We start from the raw sequence: 15,215 nt of genomic DNA, 5'->3' as shown, positions 1-15,215 counted from the left end.
GAGGAAATGGAGAGTATGGAGCATGAGCGTGTACAGGTGTACCTGTGCGCGGTTTGAAAGCGAACTGGCTGCAGGTCGTGCAGCTGGCTCAAGGTGTGTGGGTGGGACGGCCGGGGGGAACTCAAGGTGTAAGGGCCCTATAAAGAGATCCGGAGGGCCTGGGGTGTAGGGTAGGCGGGGAGCATGCTCCTGCAGGACCTGCTCAAGGTAAACCTGAGAGACTGGTGACAAGGCTGCCGTCACCTCCTGAAGTACTGGAGTTCGAAGGGTGGAGAGCCCCATGCGCTGAGCAAGCGCAAAGGTATCCACCCAGTCTCCCCGGTCATAATCCAGGAGGGCTCTGATCCTGGTGACTCCTGCCAGGACCAACCTATGGTGCACTGATAGGGACTCCACCACCTGCACATATTAATCATCTAGTAAATAGGAAATACGTCAGTCACCATTTTCTAACAAAACAAAAAAAATCTGAATAAATGTGTTAAGCTATATAATTGTTTAAGTAAATGTTTATAAATATAGTGTATCCTCCTGCTTAGCAGAAAGTTCCAAATTACACCAACCAGTGAGAATCACAAAATAACTAAAATACAAAACCAGACTAAAATTGATTTGCATCAAGATTTCTTGCTTACCCGTTTAAACCATTATTAAAATTGTTTAGATTTAAAACCCATCCACCCTGATGTAAAGAACACTGTTTATCCTTAAATAGGAACATGCTGTAACTTTTGGTTTCCCCACCTCATTTGTGTGATGGCTTTTTCTGTGACCCTGTTGACTGCAGTCAGTATCTGAGTGGTACATTTTAGGAGATTGCCTCAACTGAGTGCTCCAGCATAGGAACAATTTTCTCCCCAGCTGCTTTATGAGGTTAGAAGGTTTTCTGCCCTTCAAGGGCAGACCTTAGTGACCATGCTAAAAATAAGGTTTTTTAAGAATAGGGTGTGTTGGATATAAACAAAAGAAATAGTATGTATAACCTAGCTAGCTTGTAGCTTCAGTAAAAAGCTAGGTAGGTACATCTTGGATTAGTTAGAGTAAGGTAAGCCTTACATTTCTAGTCAGCACCTTATTCATTTCTCCCCTCAGACCTTTTCAGGTATCCTTGAAATTTAGGATCCAGTGGGAATGTCTTCCACATTGTAAATATCTTTAAATTACTTTGTTGCAGAGAAACAAAAGATAAGTTTTTTTTTAAATAGCTGCAATTTTAGAATGGCAGTTTTTAATCTTTAGAATCTGAATAGTTGTTAATTTACTGCAGTGAAGGAATCAACATAATCCAGTGAAGCAAGTGCAAAAACCTGAAAACTAAAGGCCAGGTGGAAACCTGGCAAAATAAAATATTTTTTAAATGGAAGCTAAAATACTTTGAAACTTCAAAATAAAATAAGTATTCTTCAAATCAAGCAAAAAATAAGCAATTCAGTATACTCATTCATGTGATTTGAACAGTGTTTTGGAAGTATATAGGTAGCTTCGGGGAGAGGAAATATGGGGTTCTTCAAATAAAAATGCAGTTAAAGGGTCTTTTTCTTCTTTTGTAACTTGAAAAATAAGAAAAATTATACTTTTACACATGTAAAATGACAGTTGTAGACATGAAAAACCTCTTTGTCTCAACAGCGATATGTGGGTGGCTTCCCCCAGAGCATGGAAGGTTTTGTCACTCTAGATGAGGTTGGTGATGAAGAAGACTCAGATCATCAGAAACTGCGTAAATCAGGGATGGCAGTTAAATCTGCTGGGAAAAATGATGATAGTTTGGCTGAAATTAAGGTAGACAAGATTGAGGAACCAGAGCAGGAAAATGAGACCTTGGAAAATGGAACCAAAACTGAGGAGAATATGAAGACAGAAACCATTGAAGTTTCTGACAATGCAGCAACCCAGGATACGGAGAAAAATACAAACGAAAATACAGATGCACAGGACGAACAGGAAACAAAAAGCATCCAGGAGAAATCTGTTGTTCCAGACGAATATAGAATTGGACCATATCAGCCAAATGTTCCTGTTGGTAAGAATTTTCCCATCTCTTTTCAAACGCCTTTTTTGCATTATGGTAACATTTTCATTTCATTAACTTTATTTTTTGCAGTGCGTACTGGCTCTTAGGTCTGGTCTGCACTATAGACCTATTTCTGTAGAACTATATCGCTCAGGGGTGTAGTTATACCGACCTAACCCCCCACAGTGTAGACAGCACTATGTCAGCAGGTGAGCATCTCCCACCGACATAACTACCTCCTCTCCGGGGAGGTGGATTAACTACACCAACAGGAGAACTCTCTCTCCTATCGGCATAAAGCATCATTAAAGCACTACAGCAGTGCAGCTGCATTTTAAGTGTAGATTTGCCCGTAGACATTGAAGTAAGGTCAAAGATTGCCATTTCATTTTTAGGACTTAACACTCTTTCTATGATATTCTCTGGTCCCTTTTACTCTTCGCATGCAGTCTTTGACAATGACTTCTCTCCAGCCTGGAATTATGATGGAGACATAACAGCACAAAATATATTTCAGTAGTGATGAGTTAGTTTAGATTGATGTATGAAATCGCCTTGTAATTGTTATGACATGTGGGGTAGAGATACTTTAATATTGAAATTAACGCTATGTATTGTAACTAAAACCATTGCATACCTTTTTGAAAAGGGAACCAATAGAAGGGCCATGTTTTAATCCAAAAACATGCTAAAGGCAAGTGTGTACATATTTAATTACAAATTCTGGTTTGAACAAATTAAAAACAAGGATATTTAAAGGAAAGCAGCTGTTCAGTGGAAATTGAGTTGTTACTGTAAGATTCACTTAGTGAGCAATATATTTGAGGTTTTAAAAATTATTCTAATTCATTCTATTAGTTACTTTGTGGTCTCTACTTCTCTAGGTGTAAATTATGTGGTACCCAAAACAGGGTTTTATTGCAAACTGTGTTCCTTGTTTTACACAAATGAAGATGTTGCAAAAAAGACCCATTGCAGCAGCCTTCCACATTATCAGAAGTTGAAGGTAAGGTAAAACTATCCATTTTAAGTGAAGTGATGCTTTATTGGGAAGGAGTAGGGTATTGATTTGTTGAGGCTTTATTGAAAGGAAAAAACAAATTAATCCAGTTAGAACACTGGATTATCCAAACATGCTTAAGGGCTGTTGCTTCATATCACAGTAATTTTAGTTTTAAATTAATCCTCACCAAGGTTGCCTCTTGGAATTTGAATGCATAATAAACAATTCAAGTATGGGACCCTATGATTCTCTGTGAATTGAAAATATATAGGACTTTTTGATTGCAGTAGAGGTAAGCTTTAGAATAGTTTTGAAGAAGGAATAAAAGGTGACTGAATCTTGTCGCTACAGTTCCTTTGAGGATGGCTTATGACCAAAAACTGCAAGACCAAAGCCAGAATTTTTTTTTTAAAAATAGTACTCCAAACCCTAAATGAGAAGTTTGGTTTTATTTTTTAATTAATATATATATATAACAACACACACACACCATACAAATCAAGTTGCCTATTTTGAAGTTTTTATATATATTATATTTTGAAGTTGTTTTTTTATATAACTTCAAAATAGGCAACTTTTTTATTTTTATGGGCATGTATTAGAGTTTCTGATTGAGTAAAATGTTGTGCAACATATGTTTATGCTGTCATCAGTGCTGCTTGTGTACTATGAGCTGCTCTTTGATATTGTACATGTTGTGTGTCGGGGGGGGGGGAGGATCCTAACAGTAAGCAGTAATTACCACCATTATTAAAACACAGTCAGTCTCCACATTAATTATTCCATGCTTCTGTATTTACCGTATATACTCGTTCATAAGCCAGAATTTTTTAGTAAAAAGGGGAAGCACCCAGAGAAGGGGGTTGGCTTATGAATGGGTATAGAGAGGGAGAGGTGGGACACAGCCCCTCCCCCCCGACAGGGGGAGCAAGGAGAGGCAGCACAGCCAGCAGAGCCAGAAGGGAAGAGGCAGGGCCAGAGTCTCTCCAGCCTCGGAAGAAGCTGCAGCTCTGGGGCTGGCAGGCTGCAGCTGTGCCGCTTGGCCCCACACCCCAGAGCAGGCCGTGGCCGCGCCGCCCGGCCCACCGGAGCGTGCTGCGGCCACGCTGCCCAGCCTGCCCGAGCAGCTCCAGCCAGGCCAGAGGCATTCTCCCTAGATAAGGTGGAAAGGGATGGGATGGGGAGAGTGTGGGGGTCCTGGGATAGGGATGGGGTCATGTGGGGGGTGGTCACAGGGGTTACTCCCCTGACTCCCAGCTTCTCTTCCCCTCTTCTTCCCCTTCCCCCTGCCCCCCCAAAAAAATTCCCCACCAGTTGCTGTCCTCACCCATCAGGGTAAGCCGCTGGTGCGCGGGGACACTTTGTTTACTTAGGTTTACCTCTGTGCTTGCGGATGCTGGAGGTAAACAAACCATCTCAGCCCACCAGCGGCTTATCCTGATGGCCTGGGAGCCAAAGTTTGCTGACCCCTGAATTATAGGGTCGGCTTATGAATGGGTTATAAAAAAAATTTCCACTTTTACTTATCCATCTTGGAGGGGGGGAGGTCGGCTTATAAACGAACCGGCTTATGATCGAGTATATACGAGTTGATTTCACTTCAGTTCATTGCCAAGCTGGATACAAGTTCCCTCTGTTCCATAGGAAGGAAGTAGGCACATGTCTGAGAGTTACCAGTGGAGGGGATGCATCCATGGGAGTGGGAATGCCTCAAACTGGCCCAGGAACTGAAAGGGGGCAAGTGGTAGAGAGAACACGAGGGCAACCTAGATTGTGTTAGACTGACTGTCAAGTACAGTAGATAGTCGTGCATGGACTAGATAAATGTTCATTGACTCTGGTTTTGATGTATGACATAGGTAGAAAGTAAATTTTACTCGTTGATTTGTTCAAAGTTGCAGGCTGCTGGAAAATGCAGTGCTTTTAAAGGAGCTCTAGCAATTTTCACTTCAGTGGATCAGTTATGTATCTGGTACAGTAGAAAACCACCAGGCATATTTTGCCCAATGCCAGGCTTATTTGGCAGTCAAGTAGTTAGTAAATTGTATGACATATTACTATTTCATACGTTTAAGTTCACAAATCTGACCACTTTTAACATGGTTTTATACTTAGAATTATGGTTCTTATTTAGTTCATCTAATTCATTCCCTAATCAGGTTGGCTTTGTTGTGATTGATTCTTTTTTGTTGTTACAGAAAATTCTGGATAAAATGGCAGAAGATCACAGGCAAAAGAAAGAGGCTTAAGTGCAAAAAAAAAAAAAAAAAAAACTTGATTCAAGGAAAGTGGTTTTGTTTTTAATGTTAACCTTTTTTAAATGCAGTACAAATAGTAGATGGAAAATACTATACTCTTTTTTTGTTTTAGTGAAATACAGTAGGCGTATAGCTCTGTTCATGTGTTAAATGTTATAACATAAATGAAGCTAATAGAAAATTTTTGTTCATGAAAAATATGGGAATGCCAACAGAGGAAAGTTTTCTTTCAATTGATATTTCAAGCTACTATAGAAACTATTGCACCATTATGAAAGCTCATGTACAAAAAGCAAACTTTATATAAATCTACTGTTTTCAGGCTTCAAAAAGTTACCCTTCAATTTTGATTCCATTCTTCAATAAAAAATAAAAAGTGGTATTGTATTTTTATTACTTTCATCTAGAACATTCCAGATTTCAGTCTGAGCCTAGCATATATTTAATTTGGAGTGTGAGACTGTCGTTGCATTTCACTTTGGAAAGTCTTTAAATGTAAAGGTTGCATTTTTTTAAATGTTGGATGCAGTTTCTTTTAATGTCATTGCTGTTATCTAGATAATAAGAAAATTAGTAAGTAGTCAGCTTTAAAATTTTGTGGTTTTTTTCTAAGTTCTTGATGATAGGTTTTTTTCCCTGTTCTATTATTCAGCGTACTTTTTAGTGAAATGTAAAGTCCTATTCTTCTCTCTGACCAGTATTATTTTCTTGAGCTCTTACTGCTTGCTACTTGAATCCTGTAGCTCATACATCTCTGATATAAGCAAAAGCAGCATTTGAGTCCTGAAATGTAAAAAAAGTATCTTTATATTCTTCATATGTAATTTTTCATACCTGCATTATAAAACTGGTTTGGTCAAATTCCTAGAACTGTGCTATTAATGTACCTGCACATGTGACATGTGATCAGGAATTTGCATGTATAATCTGTGTTTATCTGTAGTCTTTCTGATTATATACTGCTTATTTGTGGATTCAGGTTACTAAAGTGATTTACCAATAAACAAACCTAGGCAACAGTTATTTGTTTTTGTTTGGCATGTTAAGCAACATGTTTACTGTAGTTGTGACCAGTGTATTCATGGTATCTGATTAATTCTCATAACTTTTAGCGAATGTTTTTAATTCTGCTTGTTTAACAGTTTGTGTGATTTAGTAGCTCATTTGCTACTCCCCTTCCTAATGCACGCACACTGCAGCACAATGAATTAAAATGCTTCTTAGTGAAATGGTTCTAGGCGCTTCTGCTAGTGAATTTATTGTTCCTCTTGGAAGTAATACATTTGCATTAATGCTAAGTTTCAAACTCCTTTAGATTTTCATGAATGAAGATAATTAAGAGTGGCTGAAATGTAAAGAATAACACTTTTGACTTACATCCCTTGGCAGTGGGTGCAACTTGTTTTCTGTGAGAATTATTATGTTTGGTTTAAGTGAGAATTTGAATTGATACGCAGCTTTCTGAACATCAACAAGATGTGAGGGTGAAATGCTGCTTGGCTTTGGGTGCACAAATCTTCATTAAATAGCACAGCCGAAAATGCTGTCAAAACAAAATTAAATTTTAATTTGAAATCATTCATTTTTCCATATTTCCTTTTCAGTAAGCAAGCTGTTGACATTCTTTACTTTGCATTCAGTCTTTTTAATTAATAGTTAACTGCTGATTGTTAAATGGATAAACAGAGTAAAAAACAACTATATACAATACACTTTGAACACCAATTCTGCCAGTAGGCCATACCCCTCAGAAAGAGAAAAGAGTAAGTTCCTGAATAAGACTTGCAATATAAATCCTATAATAGTTCCATTGATTTAGTTAATATAGAAGCTATCCTGCCCTTAGTGCAAAAGGCAACAGATGAATGGGAGATGGTTCCAGGAGTGCATTAATTGACAAGTTGGAGGATGTGGTGGATTTGACTTTTTCCACACACTAAACTTATTTTTGGCAGTCAATCTGTTTAATAGATTTTGGAGGGGGTGTGGAGCAAGTTGCCTTTGGGGAGGGAGAGACCTGGTTCTTAACAGTATATATAGTTGACTGATACATTTAAATGCTCCCAGAGCTGTCTTTTAAAAAACAACCCCCACCTTCTCAATTTAGCCATTTAAGCATCTTATAGCAACCCTCCTAAATACTAGACAGTTTAGTGATTTAATATCCACTGTTCTCTCAATGAAGTGGTAAATATTGAAGGTGTATTATTACAGTATGGCTTAAACAAGTAATATATTGAATGGTCTACAGGTGTTGAGCATAAAGGGATCTTTAGAGAATTAAAGACAATAGTGTTGTCTTAGGGTGACATAGTCCAGAGATCAGCTATTCTAGAAATGCTGTACACTGTGACCCAGATTTCAAGGGTATTTAGGCACCTAAAGATTCAGAGAAGCACCTAATCTGTCTAGTGTTTTTTTTTTTTTTTTTGAAATCCAATGAGGTGCTCTCTGAATCATTAGGTGCCTAAAGATATTTGAAAATTCAGCCCAATGTCCTTTATGGCTGCCTTACCTACCTGGTAATCCCTTGGAGGGTATAGTACAGAATTTTTGAAAATAACTGTTACTAACTACTGATAACTCAAACCATTGATAAGGGCAGCACCTTCTACCTACACTGAATTGGAGTGGATGCATGCATTGTACGGTTTCTTAATCAATATGGTATAAAAAAAGAAGCAAATTGTCCATCTGATAACCCCCTTCCCTCAAAATAATCCAATCCTGGGGACATATCAAGAACGTTCTCATACTGTAATGCACAGACATACGCCAGGTGTCTTGGGGCTTCGTACGTAACTAGCACAAGGCAAATTCGGAGCCAATAGAGCAGGGGTCAGCAACATTTGGCACGCGACTTGCCAGGGTAAGCACTCTGGCCGGCCGGGCCAGTTTATTTACCTGTTGACAAGGCAGGTTTGGCTGATTGCGGCCCCCACTGGCCACGGTTCACTGTCCCAGGCCAATGGGGGCGGCGGGAAGCCGCAGCCAGCACATCTCTCGCCCGCGCCGCTTCTCGCCGACCCCATTGGCCCAGGACGGCGAACCACGACGAGTGGGGGCCGTGCTCGGCTGAACCTGCCGCGTCAGAAGATAAATAAACTGGCCCGGCCCACCAGGGTGCTTACCCTGGCGAGCCGCGTGCCAAACGTTGCCGACCCCTGCAATAGAACATTGTGGGAGTGATTTTCAGATCAGACGATGATGCAGAAATCAGGTGCCTGTTACCATCTGGAGATTCTGAATAGACTTCAAGCATAACACTAATTAGAGCACATTGTCACCTCTAGTCTAGATTGATGCAAAGGCATAGCTAAACCTGAGATCTGCTAAATAAGCCAGGAAATGCTAAGCTAGCCAGACAGGCATTTTTGATCCTCTGTCAATCACGAAGCCCGGAGTTGTGATGGATTCATTAAAATCCAGCTAGACCTTGGGAGGGGGAAGGTTGAATAAAATTGGGTCTGAGGATAAGACCTAGAACTAAATACTGTAGTTGTATCAGCCATGTTACAGCCCCCAATGTCTCGCCTGACAGTTGCATGTACACCTCAATCAAGGATGAGGGGATGAAACCTGTGGCAGCAGTACAGTGAGCTTTTGGTCAGGAATGAGATACTGTTCATCACCGCACTTGCAGCCTTCTCTACTAGTAAGGTGACCTCACCCTTGCCAGGTCCTGCAGAGGAGTCAACAGCTCATGCTAGTAAATACTGTGCTAATAAAATAGTATGAATCCTTGATCTAGGTCCATTGCCAACCCTGCCAGGATCCACCTAATTCTAAAACTAAACTGCTCTGGGAAACTGGAACAACTGAGGTGTAACTGGTGTTATCCAGCATGACCTTAGCCTTCAGCAATGCGAAAAGGTGGGATAAGGGGGCAAGGGGGGGGGGGGGGCGGGAGACTGGCAACCTCTGCTTCCATTTGAAGCAACTTTCCCTTCCCTACAAAAGGTGTCAGCCCTATGGAATTCCAGCCACTCAAACAGCAGCAACATTTGCTGGTGCAGAGAACCAAGTTTAACGCATGGTTATAGGCATTACTAGCGAACATAAATGGGGCAGGAGACAGCTGTTTCTGCTCCCAGAAAAGGTGAGGATAAAAATGTTTTGTACTCTTGATTTACTCATAGACAACTTAAAGCTTTTTGACTCCCTTATTCTTACAGTTGCAGACTAACCCAGAACTGCCCTGTGGCTCACTCAGTGCATTTTGTGACTTGTGACAACTCTTAAGATAAGCTCCCTGGAACAGGAAACATCTTTGTCACATACAGCTCTTGGCTTGCTGTTGGGGACAGCACTTCGCCCTCTCATACACTGCTTCACTCACCACTGGGAAAAGGCATGTCCTCAGTTTCATATAGTGCCCATCTCACCATCAGCCTGTAGCACCCAGCTCAGTATTGGGGGCAAAAACTATATTCTCCTAGGTCCCATACAGCTCCTGATTCTGTTATGAAGGACCACGTCCCTGAATGTCTTGGATAATGCCCAGCTTACAGTCAGAGCAGGGACTATGTCCCTTTCTGTCTCATACAGTGCCTGGCTTGTTTGATGTCTATAACATCACTGTTGTAGGCCAGACATTTGAGGGTGACAAAATCAAATATCCTTGAATGTGGGCTTGAAAGGCTTTGGGGGAATGGCTGTAGAGCTACAAAGTTTTATCAGCAAAAGCTGCCTTTTGCTGACAAAATGGGAGATATACACACTGCAAAGCTACTTTTGACAGCGCAAAACTGCTGTTTTGTCAACAAAATAAAACCACCTCAATGAGGCCTTGTCTACGCTATAAAGTTTTGTTGGCAAAAATTATGCTGCTTTACTTAAAGCACTTTAAAATCACTGTTGTATGTCCACACTAGCTCCTTGTGTTGTCAGAGTGCATCCATACTAACAGCTCTTGCATTAACACAGAGAGCAGTGCATTGGGGTAGCTATCCATTGTGCAACTGGCTGCAGGGGGCTTTGGGAAGGGTTTGCAATGCCTCATGGGGCAGGTTTCTCAAGCTCCTCATTCCAGAGGCATCCTAGTAGACTGTCAATCACTTTTCAACTGAAGTGTGCTAGGGGAGGGAGAGGAGAGTGGTGTGTCTAGGGTGGGGGAGACAGCAGGCTAACCGACCCATCATGAGGTGGGGGGGACACCTCTGGCTCGGCCCTGCTCAGCACAGCAGCCTCTTCCCAAGCAGCCGGTTCTGCCTGCCTCTGGTTCTGTGATTCCCTCCGAATTCTCCCACAGCCGGGAGCGGCATCCTGAACAGCTCTTGTGAGCTCTCCTGGCTGAGGAATGTCAAAGCAGCACAGCAGTTGTCCCGCCCCCTCACCCCTAGCAGTAGTCTGCCTGCTGCTGTGTTCCTAGTGCAGAGCAGAACAGGAACATTCCACGTTAATGATTTGCTCTTTGTTCCCCAAACGGAGCAGCAGGCTCAGCTGTTAGATACTTCCCCGGAGCTTTGAAAGGGGATTGGCACATGCCTGCAGGGCAGCAGAGATCAAAACAGTGAGCAAGAGCAAGGCTTTGTGGGATAGTGGTGGAAGCCAGTTATGTTGACAAAACAAACAGCAGTATCATCTACACTGATGCTTTGTCTCTTTAACTTTGCTGCAAAAAGCTTTATGCCTCTTGTTGAGGTGGTTTTATTTTGTCGGCAAAACAGCAGAGTTTTTCTGCCAAAAGTAGTTTTCTGGTGTGTACACCTCCTCTGGTTTGTTGGCAAAAGCTGCCTTTTGCTGACAAAACTTTGTAGTGTAGACAAGGCCTTAGAAACGAGTTGATGAACTTGGTTTCAAACGGATGGCTGTGCTCATCCACAGTTGTTCCTTTTGTTGGCTGCATCAGCCATGATGAGGCTAAGGAAGATGCTGTGGTGACTGAACTCAGAGACGGGGCTGCCCAGTCACAACTTGGGCAGCGTGGAGAGGAACCTGTGCTGTGAAACTTCATTCTCCACAGCTGTTGATATGGTCCTTATCATCAGTACTAAACTAACTCCTGTTCCCCATACACAGATGAAGTAACTGGACTGTATTGTGATGATAGGGTGACCAGACAGCAAATGTGAAAAATTGGGATGGGGGGGGGGGGGGGGATAGGAGCCTATATGAGAAAAAGACCCAAAAATCAGGACTGTCTCTATAAAATCGGGACATCTGGTCACCCTATGTGACGATCCCTAAAGAGGTAGAAGGGGGATGGGAATCCCCATTGGCCTCCCTGTTGTTTGCTAATGCTGTCTCAGGGCTGCAGTCACCCTCCCACCACCTTCACCCTCCTTAATAGCCGGTGCGTGGCCTTTGTTAGAGATCCACTGGCCCTGTTCCTTCACACACTCATGGAGGTGCAGAAGTTCCATCATGGTGTGGTCCACAGCACATGGGGTGTTTGCACCCCCTACACAGGCTGCTGCGGTTCTGCCCTGTCCTCTCTGAGCATTGCTAGCAGGACACTCTGTGGATTTGCCCTGAAAGAGCTTCAAGTGCTATTCGTTTCTCAATGTGACTGATTTCATGGCACATTTCGTATGTGTTTCTAGAGCATTAGGGGTTTTCTTTCTCTCAGGGCTTATCTACACTTACCGGAGGGGGGGGGGAGGGGGGAAGTGATGTGTGGCGATCGATGCATCGGCAGTTGATTTAGCAGGTCTAGTGGAAAACCAGCTAAATCGACCACAGATCACTCTCCCATTGATTCCTGTACTTAGGGTATATAAGAAAAAGACCCAAATAGTGGGACTGTCCTCATAAAATCAGGATATCTGGTCACCCTACCTGTACTCCACCTGAACGAGAAGCGCAAGGGAGTCGACGGGAGAGCATCTCCTGTCGACAGAGTGTAGTGTGGACCCCGCGCTAAGTAGATCTAAGTATGTCGACTTCAGCTATGTTATTCACGTAGCTGAAGTTGCATAACTTAGTAGTATAGGCAAGGCCTAAGTAACATCTCCTCTTTCAGACCGTCACATGAGCTGAAAGTTATTTATAGTGAGCAGCATGACAAAAGAGTGTGGTAATACTCCAGTGTTACCACACCCAGCATGCTCGACAGACAGGAGGCTGAGTGACAAATTTGGGGCTGGCTGTCTCAGGGATGGGAGTAGAGATGTTGCCCAGGAAATTCACTGCTGCAGGGCTCCTGCCAGCTAGGCCAAAATTCCACAGGGCAGGCTTAGGTCCCATAGTGTGGGGAGCAGGAGCAAAGGCATTCTGACTTGTCAGAACATGTTGCTGGTGGCACATACAAAGCTGGCTTGTGGAGGTTTGACATGTCACCTTTCCCAGACGTGCCTGGGCACAGCAGGTTCACACAAGCCCACCTCCTAGTATTCTCCCGTGCTTGTTGCTTGAATGTGGTGAGAGGCTCCCTAGTCCTTTGTCTCCTGCACAGCATCCCAGCACCAGGCAGGACTGATGTGTGGTGCCTTTAGACCAGGGGTGTCAAACTCAATTGCACAGGGGGCCAAAACTCAAAACTCGCGGGCCGAACAGTATAACCATTTATTTAACAGACTAAATATTTATGTTTTTTAACCATTAATATGAACCAAAATACAGGATATCATTCCAAAATAAATACATTTCAACTTAAAATATTTTGCTCTTCATAAAAAAATATCCTGTCAATACAATACATTCAAAATCTGTACATGCTGGAATATTAAAAAATCTGAAAATATAAATAAAAAATTGAATTTAAAGCAAAAGTATAATCATAACAAATCATAACATTCCATTTTCTTGTCCTATTTAGTCAGAGCCTGATACTTGGAGTCTTTTCTTTGCAACAAGTTTGTTTATGTTTGGGGTTAGGTTCTGTGTTGTGAAGATTCTCAGGATCGATTGCAGGTGTTCATCAGTGAGGCGACTCCTGTGTGACGTTTTGTTAATTTTCATCACAGAGAACAGCTGCTCGCACAGATATGTGCTGCCAAACATGGACAGGATTCGAGCCGCATGTTGGCGGAGCTGCGGCATCGCTTCAGGAATGAAGCGAGTGAACTGTGCTGGCCCCGCAGTGTCGTACTTTGCCTTCAGTGTCCCGTTACATTGCAGTTCTATCAGCTCCATCTGCATTTCTACAGGTGCGGTTTCCACATCGACTGCAAATGGGTTGCGAAGCAGCTCGAAGTTACTTTTCTGTGCCTCAAAGTCACTGAAGCGCCGTGCGAACTCAGTGCGCAGCGCGCTGAGTTTTTCAGCAAAGGTGGCATTTGGGAAAACTGTGGCACTTTCTTGGTTCCGTATTACTTGGCAACAGGGAAAGTGAGACAAGTTGCATTGGTGCATTTGTGTCTCCCATAAGCGCAGCTTCACTTGAAATGCCTTCACTGCATCATGCATATCGGTTATTATGTGCTCCCGTCCCTGGAGTTGAAGGTTTAAAGCGCTAAGATGCGACGTTATGTCAGCCAGGAACGCCAACTGACATTTCCACTTTTCATCCCGCAGAACTGTGCAGTCTTTCCCCTTACTGTCCATGAACTGGCAGATTTCCTCTCGCAGCTCAAAGTGTCTTTTGAGAACTTTTCCCCGACTTAGCCACCGGACCTCCGTATGATATGGCATATCGCCAAACTCGCTATCTATTTCCTGCAGAAAAGACTGGAATTGGCGGTGATTTAAACCGTGGGCTCTGATAAAGTTGACGGTTTGTGTTACAGTGTTCATCACATGATCCATTTTTAGGACTTTAGCACTCAGCGATTCCTGGTGTATGATGCAGTGATACACTGTCAACTCACCGGCACAGTTCTCCTCCCGCATCTTTGAGCGCATCCTTCCCACCAGTCCATTTTTTTCACCACACATAGCAGGTGCGCCATCTGTTGTAAGTCCAACGAGTTTTTCCCACGGCAGTTTCATGTCGGTTACACTTTGAAATACATTTCCAAAGATGTCTTCTCCTTTCGTTGTCCCGTGCATCGATTTAATGTCCAGTATTTCCTCTGTTACGCACAAATTGGAATCCACACCACGGATAAATATCGCCAGCTGTGCAGTGTCAGTCGCGTCAGTAGTTTCATCCACGGCAAGGGAGTATGCAACAAAATCTTTTGCTCTTTCAATCAACTGTGTTTTCAAATCAGTCGCCATCTCACAAACCCGATTAGCAACAGTGTTTCTGCTGAGGCTTACATTTGCAAACGCTCGCGTTTTATCTGGACAAAGGACGTCGCACACTTTCATCATACAATTCTTTACGAATTCCCCCTCAGTAAACGGCCGTCCTGATTTGGCGATCTCTTCGGCCACAATGAAACTTGCTTTCACAGCAGCTTCACTTTGTGATTTTGCTTTGGTGAAAAACGTCTGCTGGGATGTCAAATTCTTCTTCAACTCCTCTACCTTTTGTAGCTTCTGTCCTGCGCTCAGGTTTTTGAATTTGTTCTCATGTTTCGTCTCGTAGTGCCGTCTTAGGTTATACTCCTTCATTACAGCGATATTACTCTCGCAAAGGAGACACACTGGTTTACCTGCAATTTCAGTAAACATATACTCATTCTCCCACCGGCTTTGAAAGCCTCGGTTTTCAGAATCAAGTTTTCTCTTGGCCATTGTTGGGGTCTAGCTTTGATTTGATATTAGCGTTGTATACATCAACAGACCGCGAACTTGAACCGCGGCTTGCTGTTGGCGGCAATTGCACTGCATCATGGGATTTGTAGTGTGTGTTATTGGGGCGTCATATCACAGGGCCATTAAAAACAGATATATAAAACGATTTCGCGGGCCGGATATAGTTGTATGGCGGGCCGGATGTGGCCCGCGGGCCTTGAGTTTGACACATGTGCTTTAGACAGTAACGACCCATCCTGTGTTGTAGGATTGTTCTCAGAAGGACTCGGATTTTTTAAAACTATTTATTTAGGAGGTTTTTCATAAGTCTATAAATCCTTGCCATGTAAATCTCAGCCACAAACCAATCATTACA

The 15,215-nt window shown here is 42.7% G+C and overlaps 1 protein-coding gene across 10 annotated transcripts in view; it reads left to right on the top strand.

Annotated features, from left to right (window-relative positions):
• MATR3 (matrin 3) overlaps positions 1-6,294 on the top strand; it is a 46,556-nt gene extending 40,262 nt beyond the window's left edge. For 6 of the 10 annotated variants that reach the window (XM_065555866.1, XM_005280795.5, XM_065555869.1 and 3 more), the window contains 3 exons: positions 1,630-2,023; positions 2,899-3,020; positions 5,216-6,294. In XM_065555866.1, the coding sequence (XP_065411938.1) occupies positions 1,630-2,023; positions 2,899-3,020; positions 5,216-5,266 (567 nt within the window). In that variant the 3' untranslated portion in view covers positions 5,267-6,294. The remainder of the gene's footprint in view (positions 1-1,629; positions 2,024-2,898; positions 3,021-5,215) is intronic. The other 4 variants (XM_042850754.2, XM_065555870.1, XM_065555871.1 and 1 more) reach the window with 1 other exon arrangement.
• Positions 6,295-15,215: the final 8,921 nt, after the last annotated feature.

The sequence above is a fragment of the Chrysemys picta genome, chromosome 8 (assembly GCF_011386835.1).
Source record: "Chrysemys picta bellii isolate R12L10 chromosome 8, ASM1138683v2, whole genome shotgun sequence".
Taxonomy (NCBI): Eukaryota; Metazoa; Chordata; order Testudines; family Emydidae; genus Chrysemys; species Chrysemys picta.
Note: the sequence above shows the minus strand (reverse complement) of the source record. Positions and strands in the feature narration are given on the sequence as shown.